The 18,017-nt window shown below is 61.6% G+C and overlaps 2 protein-coding genes across 6 annotated transcripts in view; one reads left to right on the forward strand and one right to left on the reverse strand.

Annotated features, from left to right (window-relative positions):
* The window catches only part of LTBP3 (latent transforming growth factor beta binding protein 3), a 17,985-nt gene extending 13,008 nt beyond the window's left edge, over positions 1–4,977 (forward strand). Inside the window, exons 17-28 of one of the 2 annotated variants that reach the window (XM_036077639.2) lie at positions 280–402; positions 600–719; positions 1,565–1,693; positions 1,954–2,121; positions 2,511–2,594; positions 2,888–3,016; positions 3,121–3,258; positions 3,354–3,494; positions 3,653–3,814; positions 3,900–3,980; positions 4,087–4,218; positions 4,338–4,977. In XM_036077639.2, coding sequence (XP_035933532.1) covers positions 280–402; positions 600–719; positions 1,565–1,693; positions 1,954–2,121; positions 2,511–2,594; positions 2,888–3,016; positions 3,121–3,258; positions 3,354–3,494; positions 3,653–3,814; positions 3,900–3,980; positions 4,087–4,218; positions 4,338–4,489 — 1,559 coding nt within the window. In that variant the 3' untranslated portion in view covers positions 4,490–4,977. The remainder of the gene's footprint in view (positions 1–279; positions 403–599; positions 720–1,564; positions 1,694–1,953; positions 2,122–2,510; positions 2,595–2,887; positions 3,017–3,120; positions 3,259–3,353; positions 3,495–3,652; positions 3,815–3,899; positions 3,981–4,086; positions 4,219–4,337) is intronic. The other variant, XM_036077640.2, reaches the window with a different exon arrangement.
* On the reverse strand, positions 4,849–16,590 carry SCYL1 (SCY1 like pseudokinase 1). Of its 4 annotated transcripts, none has more exons than XM_036077644.2 (18): positions 16,395–16,589; positions 15,905–16,045; positions 15,591–15,713; positions 15,285–15,511; positions 14,782–14,872; positions 14,550–14,705; positions 12,104–12,262; positions 11,135–11,242; positions 10,272–10,385; positions 8,138–8,293; positions 7,438–7,626; positions 7,244–7,319; positions 6,794–6,958; positions 6,408–6,550; positions 5,683–5,751; positions 5,379–5,591; positions 5,236–5,290; positions 4,849–5,112 (listed from the first exon to the last, which is right to left on the reverse strand). In XM_036077644.2, the coding sequence occupies exons 1-18, from the start codon at positions 16,503–16,505 to the stop codon at positions 4,988–4,990; spliced, it is 2,421 nt and encodes an 806-aa protein (XP_035933537.1). In that variant the 5' UTR covers positions 16,506–16,589; the 3' UTR covers positions 4,849–4,987. The 4 variants fall into 4 exon arrangements, 2 of the variants coding, with proteins under 2 accessions (XP_035933537.1, XP_035933536.1); XM_036077643.2 differs by having other exon boundaries at positions 5,683–5,754; positions 16,395–16,588; XR_004912584.2 differs by lacking the exons at positions 4,849–5,112; positions 5,236–5,290 and having other exon boundaries at positions 5,526–5,591; positions 5,683–5,754; positions 6,408–6,620; positions 16,395–16,590.
* Between the last annotated feature and the right edge of the window lie 1,427 nt (positions 16,591–18,017).

The raw sequence follows: 18,017 nt of genomic DNA on the forward strand, positions 1-18,017 counted from the left end.
GAAGAGGGGATGGGGAGGGTGCCCTTGTTTGGTGAGGAGGGATGAGGTTGGGGGGGCTTGAGCTCTTTGGAATCAGACGTGGCCCAGGGTCCCTGGCAGCACCGGGCCTGCTCCCCAGGGCATGGTGTGCCCCGCGGAGGAGGGTGAGGGGCCCGTGCTTCCCTTAAGCTCCACTGGCCTCAGCTCTGGTGCTCCAAGCCGTAGGCGCGAGTGGGAAAAGGGTAGCAGAGGCCCGAGACCATCCCACGCCGGCCCTCTGACGCCCCTTGTGCCCCTCAGATGTGGATGAGTGTGAGGCTGGGGATGTGTGTGACAATGGCATGTGCACCAACACGCCGGGCTCCTTCCAGTGTCAGTGCGTCTCTGGCTACCATCTGTCGAGAGACCGGAGCCGATGCGAGGGTAAGCGGGCCGGAGAGCTGGCAGTTCGCCTGTTCCTCCCTACCCCAGGACTTCCACCGCCCCGGCTCCACGCCAGGCACTCCCCTGTCCAGCCCCCTTCCAGATCCCAGATTGGGCCTGGGGTCATGGGCCCGACCCAGGGCTCTGGGGGAAGCCAGTTCAGCCCCTGAGATTCCCCACCTCTGTGCTCCCCGCAGACATTGATGAGTGTGACTTCCCCGCGGCCTGCATTGGGGGTGATTGCATCAACACCAACGGCTCCTACCGGTGTCTGTGTCCCCAGGGGCATCGGCTGGTAGGCGGCAGGAAGTGCCAAGGTACGGGGGGATTGGCTGAGAGTTCCTGAGGAGGGCTGGCAGGGAATGGCGGTAATCTAGACACACTGTAGATCTGTCTTTGCATCCATCCGTCCACCCACACATTCACTCCCCCTTCAGCTCCTTCACCTAGAATAGCAACAGTAATAATGAAAGTATGTGCCGGCCCACCCTTAGGCGCGGTAGCCAGCAGGAGTTTACTGAGAACCTACTATTTACCAGCTTCTATACTATGTGCCAGGTACGGAGCAACGACCCAGGGCCCCCACTAGGGGAGGCTGATGTGAATTGATTCTTACCGTTCACGGTGCCAAAAGAGGTCTGGATGAGTGACTAATTGGCAATGGAGAGGTGACAACTGAATTGGAACTTGGAGCATAAAGATGGTCCCCTAACGCATAAATAAGGTCCCCGTGCAGAGAGAAGCACGCGTGGTATTCCAGGCCCAAAGAACAGGGTGTGCAAAGCACAGAGATCTGGGAGGAATTAGTTGTGTTTTTAGGGGAGAGGGCCCTGAACATAGAGTTGGGGGTGCCGGTGTTTAGAGTAAAGGATGAAACTGAAAGATGTCAGGAGGCCAAACTGAAAGTCCTCAGATGCGGGGCCGGGAGTCGGGACTCCCTGTGTCGCCAGTGATAGCTGTGGCAGGGCTTAGGAAGAGAGTGAATGTGCACACCTCTACCCACGTGCATGGACAGACCCGAGTGGACTTCCTGTTGCGTGTACTTTGAGATCAAAATGGACGTTTGGGTTCTGAACTTGTGTGAGTCCCTGGAGGCACACCCGCAGGGAAGGAGGGGCTGGTTTCCTTGGAGCAACTCTTCTGCTTCCCTCGCTGGCCACAGACATAGACGAATGCAGCCAGGACCCCGGCCTGTGCCTTCCCCACGGGGCCTGTGAGAACCTGCAGGGCTCCTACGCTTGCGTCTGTGATGAGGGCTTCACGCCCACCCAGGACCAGCACGGCTGCGAGGGTGAGTGCCCTCTAGCTCCTCCTCGGACGAGACAACTTCCCTGAGCTGCAGCGGGGGTTCAGAGACGGACGCGGGTCCCACCCTCTGGAATCTGGGGAACAGGGAGAGATCCCTTTTGCCTGAGAGTCCGGCGGGGCTGGACCTTGCAGGAGGGCCCTGAAGGCCACGTTGAGGGTGGGCTTGGCTCTGACTGGCAGGATGAGGGGAGCCAGGTTGGTGGGGAGCGTGCAGGACCCTGAGCTGCCCTCCACTCCCCTCAGAGGTGGAGCAGCCCCACCACAAGAAGGAGTGCTACCTTAACTTCGACGACACGGTGTTCTGCGACAGTGTACTGGCCACCAACGTCACCCAGCAGGAGTGCTGCTGCTCGCTGGGGGCTGGCTGGGGAGACCACTGCGAGATCTATCCCTGCCCAGTCTACAGCTCAGGTCAGGAGTCTCAGTTTCTTCATTTTGCTTTTTAATTTTGTTTTTTTTTTAAAGATTTTATTTATTTGACAGAGAGAGACACAGCGAGAGAGGGAACACAAGCAGGGGGAGTGGGAGAGGGAGAAGCAGGCTTCCCCGTGGAGCAGGGAGCCTGATGTGGGGCTCGATCCCAGGATCTTGCGATCATGACCTGAGCTGAAGGCAGATGCTTAAGGACTGAGCCACCCAGGCGCCCCTCAGTTTCTTCATTTTGGAAACGTACTGGGGGAAAGGGCCCCTCCCGGGTCGGTGGGAAATGAGGCGGAGAGCTCCCGACCTGAGCCCAACGGCTAGTGCGCACGCGCTCAGTCCTGCCTCCTTTCTTCCCCACGGCCGCTCTCTCCCCGCAGCTGAGTTCCACAGCCTCTGCCCAGACGGAAAGGGCTACACCCAAGACAACAACATTGTCAACTACGGCATCCCAGCCCACCGTGGTAAGCCCCAACATGGCTCCGCCCACCGGGCACGCCCCGCTCCGCCCACCGAGGTTTGGACCGCCCCGATCCCGCCCGTGCTCGCTAGGTCGGTAGCGAGCCCTGGGGTAAGCCCCGCCCACACCTTCAGCGTCTGCCCCGCCCCTATCACGCTTACATCAGCGCCCGGAAAAGCCTTCTCCCACTGAGTTTGCTCCGCTCCCGCGGTAAGCCCCGCCCACACTCCCCTGGCAGCGGGCCTGAGCGCCCTGCAGGTAAAGGCCACCGGGCGCCCACGGCTTGTCACTCCGCAGACATCGACGAGTGCATCTTGTTCGGGGCGGAGATCTGCAAGGAGGGCAAGTGCGTGAATACGCAGCCGGGCTACGAGTGCTACTGCAAGCAAGGCTTCTACTACGACGGGAACCTACTGGAGTGCGTGGGTGAGCGCAGAGGGTCCCAGTGGCCGTGGGACAGCGGCCGGGAGACACGCACAACCACCCGCCTTCGGGCCGGTTCCCTCCACTCGCGCTTTTCCTCCCCGCAGACGTGGACGAGTGCCTGGACGAGTCCAACTGCCGGAACGGAGTGTGTGAGAACACGCGCGGCGGCTACCGCTGCGCCTGCACGCCCCCGGCCGAGTACAGCCCGGCGCAGCGCCAGTGTCTGAGCCCGGAGGAGATGGGTGAGGCCCGGGCCTGCTGGCTGGGGAAACGGGGGGGAGCGGGGACCGGGCCGAGCTGTGACCGCCACCCCCACACATGCCCTCGCTACCCGTAGACGTAGACGAGTGCCAGGACCCGGCAGCCTGCCGCCCTGGTCGCTGCGTCAACCTGCCGGGCTCCTACCGCTGCGAGTGCCGCCCGCCCTGGGTGCCCGGGCCCTCCGGCCGCGATTGCCAGCTCCCGGAGAGCCCAGCCGGTGAGGGCGAGAGTTGTCCTGGGCCGATTGCAGGGCGCGGTCCGCTGTGTGGAGCCCCGGGGTCGCGGCCCTTCCCCCCCGCGAGGCTGGGTGGGAACCGGGGGCCGACTGTCGCCCCCGCTTCGGGCCGCTCGCTGATGCCTGGTCTCCCTCCGCAGAGCGTGCCCCGGAGCGGCGGGACGTGTGCTGGGCCCAGCGTGGAGAAGATGGCATGTGTGCGGGCCCCCTGACCGGGCCAACCCTCACCTTCGACGACTGCTGCTGTCGCCAGGGCCGCGGTTGGGGAGCCCAGTGCCGCCCCTGCCCGCCGCGCAGCGCCGGTGAGCCAAGCCGCCAGGGGCCCACGGGCGGTTGGGGTGGGAGCCTGGGTGCATCCACGTCGCTCACCGCCCCCGTCCCTCCCAGGGTCCCAGTGCCCGACGTCGCAGAGTGAAAGCAATTCCTTCTGGGACGCGAGCCCCCTGCTGCTGGGGAAGCCCCCTCGAGGTGAGTGTAGCGGGAGGACACGGCGGCGGGGGTCCCTGGCCATCCGCCGGCCGGCCGCAGGGGGTGGAGGTGGCGGCTGAGGTCCGCATTCTCCCCGCCCGCGCAGAGGAGGACAGCTCGGAGGAGGATTCGGACGAGTGCCGCTGCGTGAGCGGCCGCTGCGTGCCCCGGCCGGGCGGCGCCGTGTGCGAGTGTCCGGGCGGCTTCCAGCTCGACGCGTCTCGGGCGCGCTGCGTGGGTGAGCCGGGGGCGGGGGGGGGGGACCGCACGGGCCGCGGGGGCGGGGGGTGCACACGCTACGCGGGCTGCGTGCCGTGGCGCCCTGGCGCAGCCCGCCCCTGTGGCCCCCACCTCCAGACATCGACGAGTGCCGAGAGCTGAACCAGCGCGGGCTGCTGTGCAAGAGCGAGCGCTGCGTGAACACGAGCGGCTCCTTCCGCTGCGTCTGCAAAGCTGGCTTCGCGCGCAGCCGCCCGCACGGGGCCTGCGTGCCCCAGCGCCGCCGCTGACGCGGGGGCCCGGACCTCGGCCATCCGCGAGGGCTTTCCGCCTGACCCTCCGGGCGAGCTCAGCCCCCGTCACCTGCCCCGACTCGGGGCTCGGACCCGGGGACTCTCCAGGGCCCTCAGAGAGTTTCGAGTTTCGAGGGCGGCCGTAGCAGCGCTGCCCAGTTCACAGGCGGAGATCGGGTCTCGGGCACTGGTGGCCTTCCTCCCAGAGGGCATTTCCTGGAAACTGATAAATCAGATCGTGCCTCTTTACTCTCGGCAAGCAAGTTGATGTTCATGTCTGTGGCGGGCGTGGACTCCACAGGGCAGCGCCAGACCCAAGCCTCCTGGGAGGGGCTGCACTGAGCCCAGCACAGGGGTGTGAAATAGAATTTATTGTGGCTCTGATTATGTACACGTGAGATGTGCCTGGCCGGACTGGCCGGGCTGGCATGGTTTGTACAATAAATACATCCGCGGGGCCCGCTCTCCGCGGCTACGAGCGCCCAGTCCGGCAGTTCAGTCCAGCTTGCGGGTTCCCAGCTTCATGGGGCCCTTGGCCGCCTTCTTCTCGGCGCGTTTGGCCTCCATCTCCCGCCGACGCTCCTCGCGCTTCTTCCGGGCCAGCTCGGCCTTCCCTTGCCCTGGGAGCAGGAGGAGGAGGTGGGCTGAGGGCTTCAGAAGCACAGGGGGCTCGGCTGCCCAGCCCGCACCTGCCCCAAGGTCAACAGCCCTAGCCGGTCGGCCCTCCGAGGGGAAGCACTTACGGCTCTCCGTCTCCAGACCCTCCCAGTTGTCATCGCCCCATGAATCAGGTCTCAGCTGAAAGGGAAGTGTGGCTGGAGTGGGGACGGACTCCCAGCTGAGGTCCAGCCCAGTCTGCACCCTCGCCCGGACGAGTGCCACGTACCTGGGCGCCAGCCTCCCGTCGTGCAGACAGGACAGCAAAGGGATCACCTTTGTCACCAGGCTCCGGGCCACCCCAGTTATACTCGCTGGCCAGCCGTGTGCCCTCAGGGGGCGGCTCTGAGGGACTTGGCTCCTGCCAGCCCTGCTCCCATGAGCCCTCAGCTTCCCAGCTGCTCCAGTCTGACTCCGGGGATTTGGCGGCCAGGTTGCTGGTCTGCAGAAGGTGGGGAGGTAGTGCCAGATGGAGTAAGGGTGGGGAGCCGGCCCCACCCCCCATAGAAACACCCGTGTCCCACCCTGCTTACCTGCCCAGCACGGCTAGCCTGGCCCCCAGGACTCCAGTCTTCCTGCTGCGCCAACACAGATTCGGCCTCCTGCTGCAGGGTGGGAAGGAGAGGGGCCACAGACACTCCAGCCCCCACCCAAAGGGCAAGGAAGCCTGCCCGCCCCTTCCCAGCCACAGGCTCCACCCTTTCTTCTTTTGCATTCCATCTCTTTTGCTCCTCAAGCCTTGTTTCCCACCTCTGGAGTGGTCGTGCCATCACTCCTCTGAGGCTGGGGAATAAGATCTAGCTGGTCCACACCCCTCCCCCCAGCCCCAGGCCAGAGACTGCTGTCAGCAGGTGGGGATACTGGGCCCGAGGTCTGCCCCCATTCCCTTCAGGGTGGCCCCACTCCATCCTCAGCCGCCCCCCACAGTAGGCCTGGAAATGGCCTCTCCTTGCTGACCACTGGAGCTCGTGGGGGAAGGATGGGGAGCAGAGGAGAATGAGGAAGACCAATGGGCTGTCCCCAAAAGCGCCCACCTGGACTTCCACTTCCAGCCCTGCTCCCCAGGAGCCCCAGGAGTTTAGTGGGTGTCAGCGGGCAGCTCTTCCCCACAAGGGCCACTCCATGACACCTGCTCACCAGGGGTGCTGTGCAGATGAGGACAGATGTGACTCCAGCCAGGGCTACCTGGGCTCCTTGAAGGCAGCCTATGACCTTTGAGCTGGAGTTGCCTACGGAGACCCCCCTGAGCCCCACTCACCTCCAGGCTGCCCCAGTCTTCATCGTCCCATCTGTCGGCGGCACTGCTGTCCTCCGCTGTGTCTGTGCCCTCCTCCTGCGTCTCCCAGTGGCCCGGGCTTGTGGGTGCGGCAGGGACAGGGGTGGGGGCCGGGGCAGGGAGTCCTGAGGAGCAGAGGCTTACTGAGCCCCCGTACACTGGGACCCAGGAAGGTCTCCAAACAGGGAGAGGTCGCTGGGGGAGGGGGGAAGGCATAGGGAGAAGCCCGTGAGGGGACTAGACCCTGCCCTGCTCCCCCCCCCACGTCCCCTACCGCCACCCCAGGGGAAGCCAGACAGGAACAGCTCCTGGGTGCCAGCACCCCCAAGCCCTCTCGGTCACCGACGCAGCCACTCTGGGACACTCACCCTCGGGCGTGGGTCTCTGGGGGACGTTGGTCTCAGCCGGCGCGGCTGCTGGGTGTGTACGGATCAGCTTGGAGGTGAGCGAGGAGACTCCTGTCACAGCCCAGCCTGCCCAGCTGGCTGCACCTCCTCCCATCCCAGGGCTGGAGGCTGCGTGGACATCCTTCTCTGGGCAGTGACAGAAGACAGCGACAGGGACAGTCACCCCAGGCTCTCACGGGGAAGGCGACAGGAAGGCAGGAACTACCACAGAGCAACTTGTAGTGGCCCCCCTTCTCCAGGCCCTTGCTCCCCCGTCGGCGAGCTGGGGGCGATGGGGAGCAATGGTGTCAGGTCTGCTCCCTGCGGTTCTTCTAGCTTTCAGATCCTCCAGGGAGGGGGGAGGGGTGCCGTGACAGGTGACAGTCAAAGATGTGGTGGGAGGGAGAGGGAACATGAGTGTGAGCCACTCACCCACTTCAGCCAGCTGGGTGGGGTCCTCTGACACAGACTCCAGTTTGGACAGGAAGCTTCGAATGGCCTTGAAGGCCTGTGGGGGAGTAAAGGGGCAGAGCTGGGCCAGGGTCCCCATGAGCCCGCCGGGCCAGCCAGGGCCCAGCCACCCCCCCGAGCCCCAGCTCCAGAGCCCGGGCCCGGCTGTGCCTCACCTGGTCTCGCACAGACTTCTCGGGGTCCACGGTGAGGCCACAGAGCACAGGCAGGATCTTGTGGGCACAGTCGTTCATCGAGTAGAGGTTGTGGGTGGCAGCAAAGCCCAGGACACCCGCCACCCGGGACGGGGCAAATGGGTCCTTAGTGGCCCGGCTGAAGGCGGAGGTGAGGACCCTGTGCCTGGTCTGGGGAGGGGCGGGGGAGAGGGCTCCTGAGTGCAGGGTCAGTCCTGGGACCCAGAACCGCCAGACCTGCTTCCCAGAGCGGAGCCGTCCATGGGACCCCCACCCCCACGTCGGAAAAATGTGAGCTAATCACTAACAAATGAGACTTTTTACTTAAAACTCGATCTTGGCTTCTCCTCCCAGAGCAGTGGGTTCCTGCTGCCTTAGGACAGTGGGGGCTGGGGTCTGTGCCTATCTCCCCACCCGTGCCGCTGACACCTTTCATTCATTCATTCATTCATTCATTCCTGCTAACCATCTGGGCACTACAGGCATCTGCATTTACAAACCCTGGCCGAGGGGACGCACACGGGCCCCGGGGCCAAGCAGGCCTGGGTTCGGTTCCCAGATCCACCACCATCGGCCCGTCAGACGTTGGGGCTGGGAGGCTGACTGCACAAGGAGGCTGGCCCTGGAGGACGCTGCGGTCCGGAGGCAGGACAGAGGGCCCAGCAGTGGGCCGGGCACTCACACTGGCACTGAGGTAGGAGCCGATCTTGCCCAGGCAGACCGTAGTGTTGCAGCGAATGGGGCCCTGCTCATCCTTGGCCTGCAGCCGCGCGAAGTGCTTCATCAGCTCCACGTTGAGGTTGGCCTCGTTCAGCTTCGGGGCCAGGAGCAGCATGGACTGCGGGGTGGGGGAGGGTGGAAACTGGGGGCCACGGCCAGCAAAGGGCCACATGGAGGACTGGCCTCCTGGGAGGGTGTGGAGGCCAAGTGACACTGGGCTCTGACGGGACCCGCCAAGGCTCTCCCAGACTGACCTCCCAACCTGATCCTGGCCCATACCCAGAACGCTGAGGAAGGGGACACTTCTCTGTCCCCTTGACCCCAAAACCTCCGAAGTTTGTTCACACTCCTGTCTCCCGTCTTTCTCCTTCTGCTCTCTCTTGCGTGCACCCGACTCAGACTTCCACAAAAACACCCCCCACCACACTCTACCAACTGGCTCGAGTGGAGGTCACCAGGGACCTCCGTGTTGCTAAATCCATTGGCCAATTCTCCATCCAAACCAAATGTGATCCCTCAGCAGCTGTGACACCCCCAAGTTCTCCTTCCTCCTCGAGACTTCCATCTCTGGTCCTCCAGGACCCCGCCCTCTCCTGGTTCTCCTCTGACCTCGACGGCTGCTCCTCCTCAGTCTCCTGTGGCCGAGATCTTGCCGTTCGGACCCCCAGAGCTGCTCCCCGGGCCCCTTCTCTTGTACACCTCACCCCCTTTGTGGCTTTGAATGCCCTTATTAGCGGACAATGCCCAGGTGAGCACCTCCGGCCCAGGCTTCCTCCTTAAACTACACACACGTATAACCAGGGGCCGAACAGACACCTGCACCCGCCTAACAGACGTGGCCAAGAGCAGACGGACCTCTTCCTGCAAAACTGCTTCTCCCAGTCTTCTCGGTAAATGGCAACTTAATTTTCCAGTTGCCCAGGCCAGAAACCTCAGACCCATACTTGGCTCTACAACCACCCATCGGCACATGCCCTCTGCCCCACCTTTGGAACCTGGCCCCTTCTATCTACCTGCCCCTACCATTCAGATCTGGGCCCCCATGACCTCTCAGACTCCACCTCTCTGCACCATGTCCCTTCAGCCACGCTAAACTTCTTGCAGCTACTTCTCCACTCCAGGTACGTGCTGGCCTCAAGATCATTGCAAATATTCCTTCTGCAGGGAACACATTTCCTCCCCATCTCCCCGTAGCCCGATCCCTTGCCTCCTTTCCTTAAGTGACATCTCCTTTAGCAAAGTCTTCCCTGATTGCTGTTTTTAAAACGGCAAACCCTTCTCTTCACGCTCTGTGACTTTTTTTTTTTTAAGGGAAGAGCTTTCTTTTTTAAAAAAAGATTTTATTTATTTGACAGAAAGAGAGAGACAGCCAGAGAGGGAACACAAGCAGGGGGGAGTGGGAGAGGGAGAAGCAGGCTTCCCGCTGAGCAGGGAGCCCGATGCGGGGCTCAATCCCAGGACCCTGAGATCATGACCTGAGGGGAAGGCAGACGCTTAACGACCGAGCCACCCAGGCACCCCCACTCTGTGACTTTCTAACATATCTTTTCTTTTTTTTTTTTTTAAGATTTTATTTATTTTAGAAAGAGAGCGGTGACGCGCGCATGTGAGCAGGGGGAGGAGCAGAGGGAGGAGCAGAGGGAGAGGGAGAAGCAGACTCCACGCTGAGCGCAGAGCCCCACGCGGGGCTCAATCTCAGGACTCAGATCATGACCTGAGCTGAGATCAGGAGTCAGACAGTCAACCTACTGAGCCACAGAGGCGCCCCCTAACGTATCTTTTCTAATTCTGTTTCCTGTCTGGCAAGCCCACTCTCCGTCACCTCAGAAAGCAGCTCTGTGAGACACCCTGCATCCCAGCACGGGCCACAGGGCTGGGCACTGAGAGATCCTCAGCCAGTGTCTGCTGCGTGGAGGATACCGGCCATGCCCATCCTGCTCCCCCACCAGCTGCTGAGCTGCACCCAGAGCCTGGACCTACATGCAGGATGGTGCCTGCCCCTCCCTTAACCTGCTCAGACACACAGACCCAAACCAAGGCCTCTGTGTCCTCGTGTGAGCCCCCCACCAAGCCTTGGAAAAGCAGAGCACACCTACCTTGACTGTCTGCTCTCGGATGGCAGGGTTGGTGTCCAGGAAGCCGTGTACAACGTGGGGAAAGATCTGCGTGTTGACTGTTGGCTCATCCAGGTACTGGATAAACTGTTCCATCTGTGGCCCGTAGGTGTGAGAACACAGTCAGCCCCTCCTTGCCTGACCACGGCCACCGGCCCATTTCGTGGCTTGGTTATTCCCCCTACGCAGGCACTGGACAGCCAAGTGAGTCTCCTGAGCCCTCCACCTTGCATCTGGCCTTCCTCTAGTCTTAGGACGTTGCGGAGTGATGAGGAGAGGCCAGGAGGGTGCTGGAAAGAACCATGGACTGGGAGCTGGAGGGTCTGGCCTCTGGTCCTGCACTACACCCCTTCTTAGAGCCTCCACTGCCTCTTCTGTAAAAGGGGTTATCACCCCCACCCAGAAAGTGGCGTGGGGAGGGCTCGCATGTTTGGCAGTTGGAGAGGGAATGATACCTGGGAGTCTCTAGGACTTCCTGGCTCATAAGAGGCCCCCACCCTCAACCCTATAGATCATGTCTGATGCTCCCAACTGCCCTGGCATTGGCAGGAGAGACACTATCCCCACTCTAAATGACTCAAGTGACTAAGCCAAGAGATTGGGTTGCAGGGGGAAGGCCTGCAGTCTGGGCAGGCGGTGACTTCCCAAAGCTACCAATGAGCCCTGTGATGGTCTCGATTTCCTAAGAGCCTAGCCTTACCAGTCCCTCACCTGTGTGTGTTTGGGGGTGCCAGGGCAGGGGCTCCGGCCACCTGCCTGGGGCTGGAGGTGAGGCAGGGGTCTCCCCCGCAGCCAAGGCGGGGTCTGGGTGGGGTAGAGGGCACAGGGTCTAACCACAGCCCTACCTGCTGTAGGAGGCGGATGCGCATGGCCCGGTCAGTGGATGAGAACATCTTGACCACAACAGGGATGATCTTCTGCTGATATTCCTCAGCATTGAGAAACTTGCCCACCTTCAGGAAAGAGCAGGAAGAGGGGGCTCAGCTACCTCCACAGAAGTGGGGTGACTTCACTGGGCTCATTTACTGTCCTTGGGCTCCCTGCTGATTTCCCAGGGTGGGGATGGGGTGATGGTGGAGGGAGTCAGGCACTTCTCCAGCAGCCCCTCTGCCCGTACTCCATCTCAGGCAGCCCTGCCCTTAACCTTTCCGGGTCAAGGCAGCCTCTTAGGATGCTGATGAAAGGTCTACACCCCTCCGTCTAATCAGGCACCAACACATTACACGGACAGACATGCACACAGAATTCTAACTATAATTCTGTAATTTCTGGAGATTCCCAGCCATACAGGATTTGCTTGCTGTCTTCCCCCTTCAGGGAAAAGTGTTCTCCCAGGGTAGACAGAGTGGGGAATGGCAGGTGCCCAAGTAAGGGTGGGCTGGGGTCTGAGGAAGGTGGAGAGGATCCAGCCCCTAGAAGTCAAAAGAATAGAGTGCCAAGTGGTCAGGATGGGGGATGAAAAGTGGGGTGGTGAGCAGGTGATCTCCTGGGCCTTGGAAACCGGGGTGCACAAGTCAGACCAAGGTTGCTGTTTTGGAGAAATGGAAGAAGGTCTATAGGCTCTGAAGTAAGGGGTCGTTGGAAAAAGAATTTTAGAGGCACAGGGCTTCCTCTCCCCAAAGACAAGAAGTCCCCACAGCCTCCCTGACAGCTGATCAGGTGGCCTGGAGAGCTGAACCGGCGGGTAGCAGCAGCAAGCTCAAGCGTGCGCGGGCGCGTGGGTCTGCCTAACCAGGCTGTCCCTCCCCCAGAGCCTTCTCCTCTGCCAGTCAGACCCACCCAGCTGGTGTCCGGGTCCCACATCCCTCACCCACCTTGAAGAGGGGGGTGAGGACGACAGCTCCCGCACTGCCAAACTCAAAGGCGGTCAGCAGCTGGGGCAGCACCTTGTGCCGGCAGAAATCCTCCGGGAAAGAGTCTAGGCTCTTGCTCAGCTCTTGGAAGAACTTTTGCTTCTCAGCCGGCTCTTTGATCTGGGGGAACAAGGACAGGACACAGGTAGGAGATCAGCCTAGTCACGCCATTCCTCAGCTACGGGCAAGGATAGGGGCTCACCCCCCGCCCCACCGCCTGAAAGAGAACTGAAGCTTATGGGCTCTGGAGCCCGACGGGGCTGGGTTCAAATCCCGACTCCCCCTTTTAGTAGCCATGTGGCCTTGGGCAAGTTCCTCCGTTTGTGAAATGGGGTAATAACTATACCACCTCACAGAGCTGTTGTGCCCAGGAAGGCTGTCGGCTCGGGGCCTGACCCTTGGTGGGCGCCGCGTCAGTCAGTGATCGTCATTCCCGGGACGGCACCGACCTGAGGCTGGGAAAGCGGCTGCTTGGGGCACCAGGCCCTTTGTCAGCCTTGCCTCTACTCCCCACAATCACCCAAGGTGTGTGGACCATTAACCCCGGCACACAGATGAGCAAATAAGGCTGAGAGAGCGGAGGGGGCTCAGTCCACCCCCCGGGGCCCTGGCTGGGTTGGCGTTCGTGGCAAGCTGTGGGCAAGGCAGGGATCAGGTCGGCTGACCCCAGACAGGCCAGGCTATCAGCTCAATGATCCCCCCAACCTCCCTCGGAGGCCGTCACCCTCACAGCTCACATTTCCTGAGGACAGACTGCAGGCCAGCCAGAGTTCTATACTAAAACCTTTATGCAGGTTAAATAATCCCCCCACAACTTTATGAGATAGGTGCCAACATAATCCACATTTAGTCCACCAAGGAAGCTGAGGCACAGAGAGGGCAAGCAATCGGTCCAAAGTCACACAGCTAAAAAGCAGTCAGGGGAAAGTGTGACTCAGTGGTCTGGTACCTCCACGGTGCCGCGGAGAGGTGCTCAGCCCCTCATGTACAGGCAAGGAGGCTGAGGCTCAAGGTCACCAGCCAGGAGTCACTGGGCAGGGATTATGACCTAGTCCTGTATGCTTCCAAAGTTCCTGTGCTCGCTACGGTACCCTCGTTCCCCAAGCTGCTGCCTGGCCCAGAAGAGCTGACCTCTGGCTGGGGATGAGGAGGACCTGGTTGGCACCTGAGCAGCTCAGTCGAGCGTGGGAGGCGGGCTTCGTGCTCTAGACGGCAGGGCTCATGGGGCGCCGAGGCCCAGAGGAAGACCCAACCACACTGCAGGTTGCCTAGCTGGGCTCTCTCCACTGGTCTGCCCAGTGACAGGAAGAGGGGCCCCGAGGCGCTGCCCTCCCACGTTCTCCTTGGGAGACAGCCATCTCTTACGGAACACATTTTAAGCAAGGCAGCCTGGCAGAGTCAGCCACGTGAGGAGACCTCCATGTCACAAAGCTCCTGCTGACCCCCACACTGCCCAGGAGGCACGGGGCGCAGAGTTTCCAGCACTTCTGCCTCGAGATGCAGAGTCCACAGACCCTGCTCCATCAAGGTCCGTGCCCGTGTCTGTCACTCCTCCCCAACTCGACTCTCAGTCACCTTTCTGTGTGCCCCACACACGGCCAGGTCAGAGCAGGTCTCCAGGGCTGAGCCTTCCTCCTTCATTCCCTACAACAACCTACGGGCCAGCAGAGACTATTATTATCCCCATCATACAGATACGGAAACCGAAGTTGAGGGAGATTGAGCCAAGGATCCCTTCCTCACATCTTTCCATTTGCTCTTCCCCCTTCCTGGAACATTCTTCCCCAATTACCATCCCCATGGCTCCCACCTTCCCACTCTTCAGCTCAAATATCAGCTCTGAGAGAGCCCTTCCCTGAGCACCCTTGACCCACTATTTTCCTTCCTGGTGCTTATCGCTGACCCGGGGACTACAAATTTTCTTTTATGTATTTTCTGTCCCTCTCTGCCAGCGAGAGTCCCCGAGGGTGGGTACCTGGTCCATTTTCTCCCTGCTCGATCCTCGAGGGCAGGGACCTGGGTCTGACTCTCCGTCCCCACCCTGCGGCCCACAGCACATCGTGACACTGAGCACGGCGGACATCAGGGTCAGGGCCAGTATGTACGGTGCAATCAGTGAGGTGCCAGGAGCAGTCACTAAGTACCTACTACGTGCTAGATGCTATGCTGTGCACTTCAAACTCACTCACTCCTCACCGGGCTCCTCTGAAGTAGGTACTAGTATTAGTAACGAGTATCAGACAAGTCACACAGTAAGAGCTGGAGCCAGGGTTCAGGCCCAGAGAGCCTGGCTCCATAGTCCCTGCTTGTCTCTCAGGGTCTAATTATGAGGGAGGCCACAAAGTGGGGAGGGAGGGCCAGGGTGAAGAACACAGAACCAGAGCCCAGGGTGGGCCGGCAGACTCACCTGAATCTCTTCCAAAAAGAGGTTGGTCTCCACAAAGCGGTTGTTCATGAAGCCACCGGGCGCCCGGCAGTTCTGTAGGAAGCGGGCTGGATTGGGACGCACCTTGGGGTTGGCTCCGACTAGCTCGCAGTAATGGGGCACCAGCGATTTGGGGATCTATGGGAAAAGGGTGAGTGTCAGGGCAGGGCTGGCTGGCTGGCAGAGAGGAGCTGGGGTTGGGTCAGACACTCACCTTCCCAGGGTTGCGCAGGGCAGCCGCCCGAGGTAGGGGCCCATTGAAGACTTCCCAGATGAGGCAGCCCAAGCGCCACATGTCAGCTGACCTGAGGCAGGGCAGTGACCAGAGCTGCTCCAGGTCTTGCCACCTGCTAGCATAGGCCTCCAGCCTGCCTTGGTCACCAGACACTAACTACACGGCAGACGCTGAGCTGTGTCCCTCAGCTGATCCTCCCATCAGCCCTGAGCCGCAGGGTTCATTAGTCCCATTGGACAGATAAAGAAAGTGAGGCTCAGGGAAGCAAGAACATCCACCCCAGGTCACACATCTTTCAAACTCAGAACCACCAAAACACACTCAAAGCCTGTGTTTATCCTGCCCTACCTCCCGGAGGACCCTAGTTCCCTCCCCAGCTGGGCAGCAGGGGACAGGGGGAGTGCCAGCTAGCTGAGGGGTCCCGAGGCCGCAGGAGCTTCCAGAATAGGGCAGGGTGGGGCATGCCGCCCCCAGTCACCCACCATTTCTCCCTGACGGCTCTGCCACTGCCATCAGCCAACTCCGGGGGGTCGTACTGCTCAAGTTCGGGGACCCCCTTCCGGGGGGGGCCCCCGCCATTGCCCTGAGACGAATACATGTAGTCCAGGCCGCCCAGCTTCCACTCGCCAGCGCGGTCCACGAACACGGCGGCCATGCAGACGTTGTTGTGGATGAGGCTGCAGTCATTGACCAGGAAGCTGAGGGCTTTCTGGGGGCAGAAGGAGCTGTCACACTCCAGCAACTCAAGTCCCCCACCCTGCGCTCATCACCAGTGCCCCCCACCTCACCACAATCTGGTGTAGCCCCCAGGAGAGCTCCAGCTCCTTCAGGCCACCGGCCTCGGCTCGCTCCTTGAGGTACATTTTCAGTGGGGTCACTGCCTCTGTCACTACATGGAGGCATTTGTCTGTCTGAAGAAGGGGACATGGCGGGAGAGGAAGGGGCGATGAGAGGCACAGGGAGACAGGTGGAGGAGGGAGAATCCAATCTGGGGGTGCTGAGGCAGAAGGGGTGGGAGCTGAGGGGCAGGAAGACAGAAGACACGACTGGGAGACTGGGAGAAAGCGAGGGGCAGAGATGGGGCAGCCCGGGCAGCAGGTACCTCCAGCCCATCGATGTAGGCCAGAATGTTGGGGTGCCGGAGAGTTTTGAGGCGCTTGAAGGCAGCTTTGGCCACCTGGGTCTGCTCGTCGGCACCGGGCTTCACATCATACACGAAGATGGACACCGGGCTGCCTGTGGCCTGGGGGGAGGGCAGAGGGACCTGAGGGATGTGGGCCGGGCCCCAGGCGACCACTCCAGCTCCGACATGGTCCGCAGAGCTGCTAAGTGCGGGGAGGAAAGGGCCACCGCCGGTCTCTCCCCAGGTCAGCCCTCGGACACTGAGCCGGGCCCACGTGATCCCTGTTCCGCCCGCCTGTCGTCCCTCGGTCCTTCCGCCCGCCACGTCGGCCCTGCCCGGCCCCCTCCCCCGGCCCGTTGCCCCGGAGGCTCCGCAGCCACGTCAGGCGGGGCGCGACGCGGCGGGGCCGGCGGCGCTGACTAGGCGAGGCCGAGGTCGGCCGCGGCCTGCGGAGCCCGGCCGCGCTCACCTTCTTGCGGCCGCGGTGCAGGACCCAGGGCCCGGGCGGGCCGCCCTCGGGGGGGTCCGGGCTGAGCTCGAACGGGAAGTCCCGGACCGGGTCCCGGGCAAAGAACCACATCGTTTTCGCCGCCGCCGCAGGCTAGGGCGCCTCGGCTCCGGGTCCTCGGGCCTCCGAGCCGGGCGGGGCGGGGCGGGGGCGGGGCCTGGTTCGGTGGGCGGGGCAGACGAGGGGGCGGGGCACGGGGCGGGATCGGTGGGCGGGGCCGGCGGCGCGGAGACCGACTCGAGGCAGCGGGGCCCAGCACTTGCTGGCCGGGCGCCACGAGTTACCGGGGGTGTGGCCCTGGTAGGTCACCCAAACTCTCTGAGCCTCTGTGTCCTTATATCTAAAATGTGGGTGATAGTAGAGTCCACCTCCCAGCGTTATTACGGGGATGAGAACTTGAGAAGGGACAGGGGATGGAGAAACCGAGGCTTGGAGGAAGAGAGCCAGGGAGACGGAAGAGGAAGTCATAGACAGACAGACGTGAAGGGGTGAAGTAAGAAGTGGGGTAGACAGAGGCTTAGGGAGGACGATTGTCCCCAAGCCAGATGTTCTCTCCCACCAGCCAGTGGGCGGCTCCAGGATCCAGTGGGGCGTCAGTGTTGGTGGAATGACTGAGTGACCAGGGAAGAAGCTCAAGGAGACAGAGGGCCTGAGAAGCAAGGTGGGGGAGGGGCAGAGGGTAAAGCAAAGGTCCAGGGGGCGTCCAGGAACCCTGTGGCAGGGAGGGAAGAAGCAGTAACTCCAGGAAAAGAGAAGAGTGGAGGAGGAAGGAGGAAGAGCACAGAACGTCCAGAAGAGGCCAGAGGGCCAGGAGGGGCCCCTGCTCACCTGGGCCCACAGACCTGGCTGTGTGGTCTACAAGGCCGGCATCTTTTCCAGGCTCCCCATTTCCCGTGCAGGTAGGGGTTTTCTGTGGCAAAGTGGTGTCAGCAGCTCAACTGCCAGTCGCACTAGAGGGAACCCAGTCCCTTAGCTGGACAGAGCCCAGTGTCCAGGAGAGACTGGGCTGGCAATGACCCCCCTTCAGGTAGGGTCTCAGGGGACCCAGGGTTGGGGACAGTCGTGCAGCCACACCTATGGAGTGTGGGTGAGATCTTAGAACTGATTATGAAATGTTAGTTGGGAGGCCTTTGGGAGCAGATTCGAGAGCGGGGATGCCCACGTCCGCAGAGCTGGGTTCAGATTCCTGCTCACGCCCTCTCCCTGGCTGTGGGAACTTACCTTATCCTCTGGAAGCCTTGCTTCCCTCATCTGTAAATTGGAACGAACAGTACCCTGCACCTCACCTGACGGAGAACAGCCCCTCAGCACAGACTCATTGTCTCCATGTCCTGGTCCAAGTACCTGTGAGGGACGGTCACACGGAGGGTTGCACAGGGTGTTGACTGCTCAGAGCAGAATAGAAGTAACCGCTAGAGATTTTCCTGTGTAGCTTCTATACGAAGACAGTGACAACACCGCGAATATGGAATTTGCAATATTGTGGGGCGGGAAGCTTACAGTCCCGGTGGGGGTGCGGGGAGCAAGTAGAGGTCTTGAATGCCAGAATACAGAGCCTAGAATTTTATCATACCAGGGAGGTAA

This window comes from Halichoerus grypus, chromosome 11, assembly GCF_964656455.1.
Source record: "Halichoerus grypus chromosome 11, mHalGry1.hap1.1, whole genome shotgun sequence".
NCBI classification, from domain to species: domain Eukaryota; kingdom Metazoa; phylum Chordata; class Mammalia; order Carnivora; family Phocidae; genus Halichoerus; species Halichoerus grypus.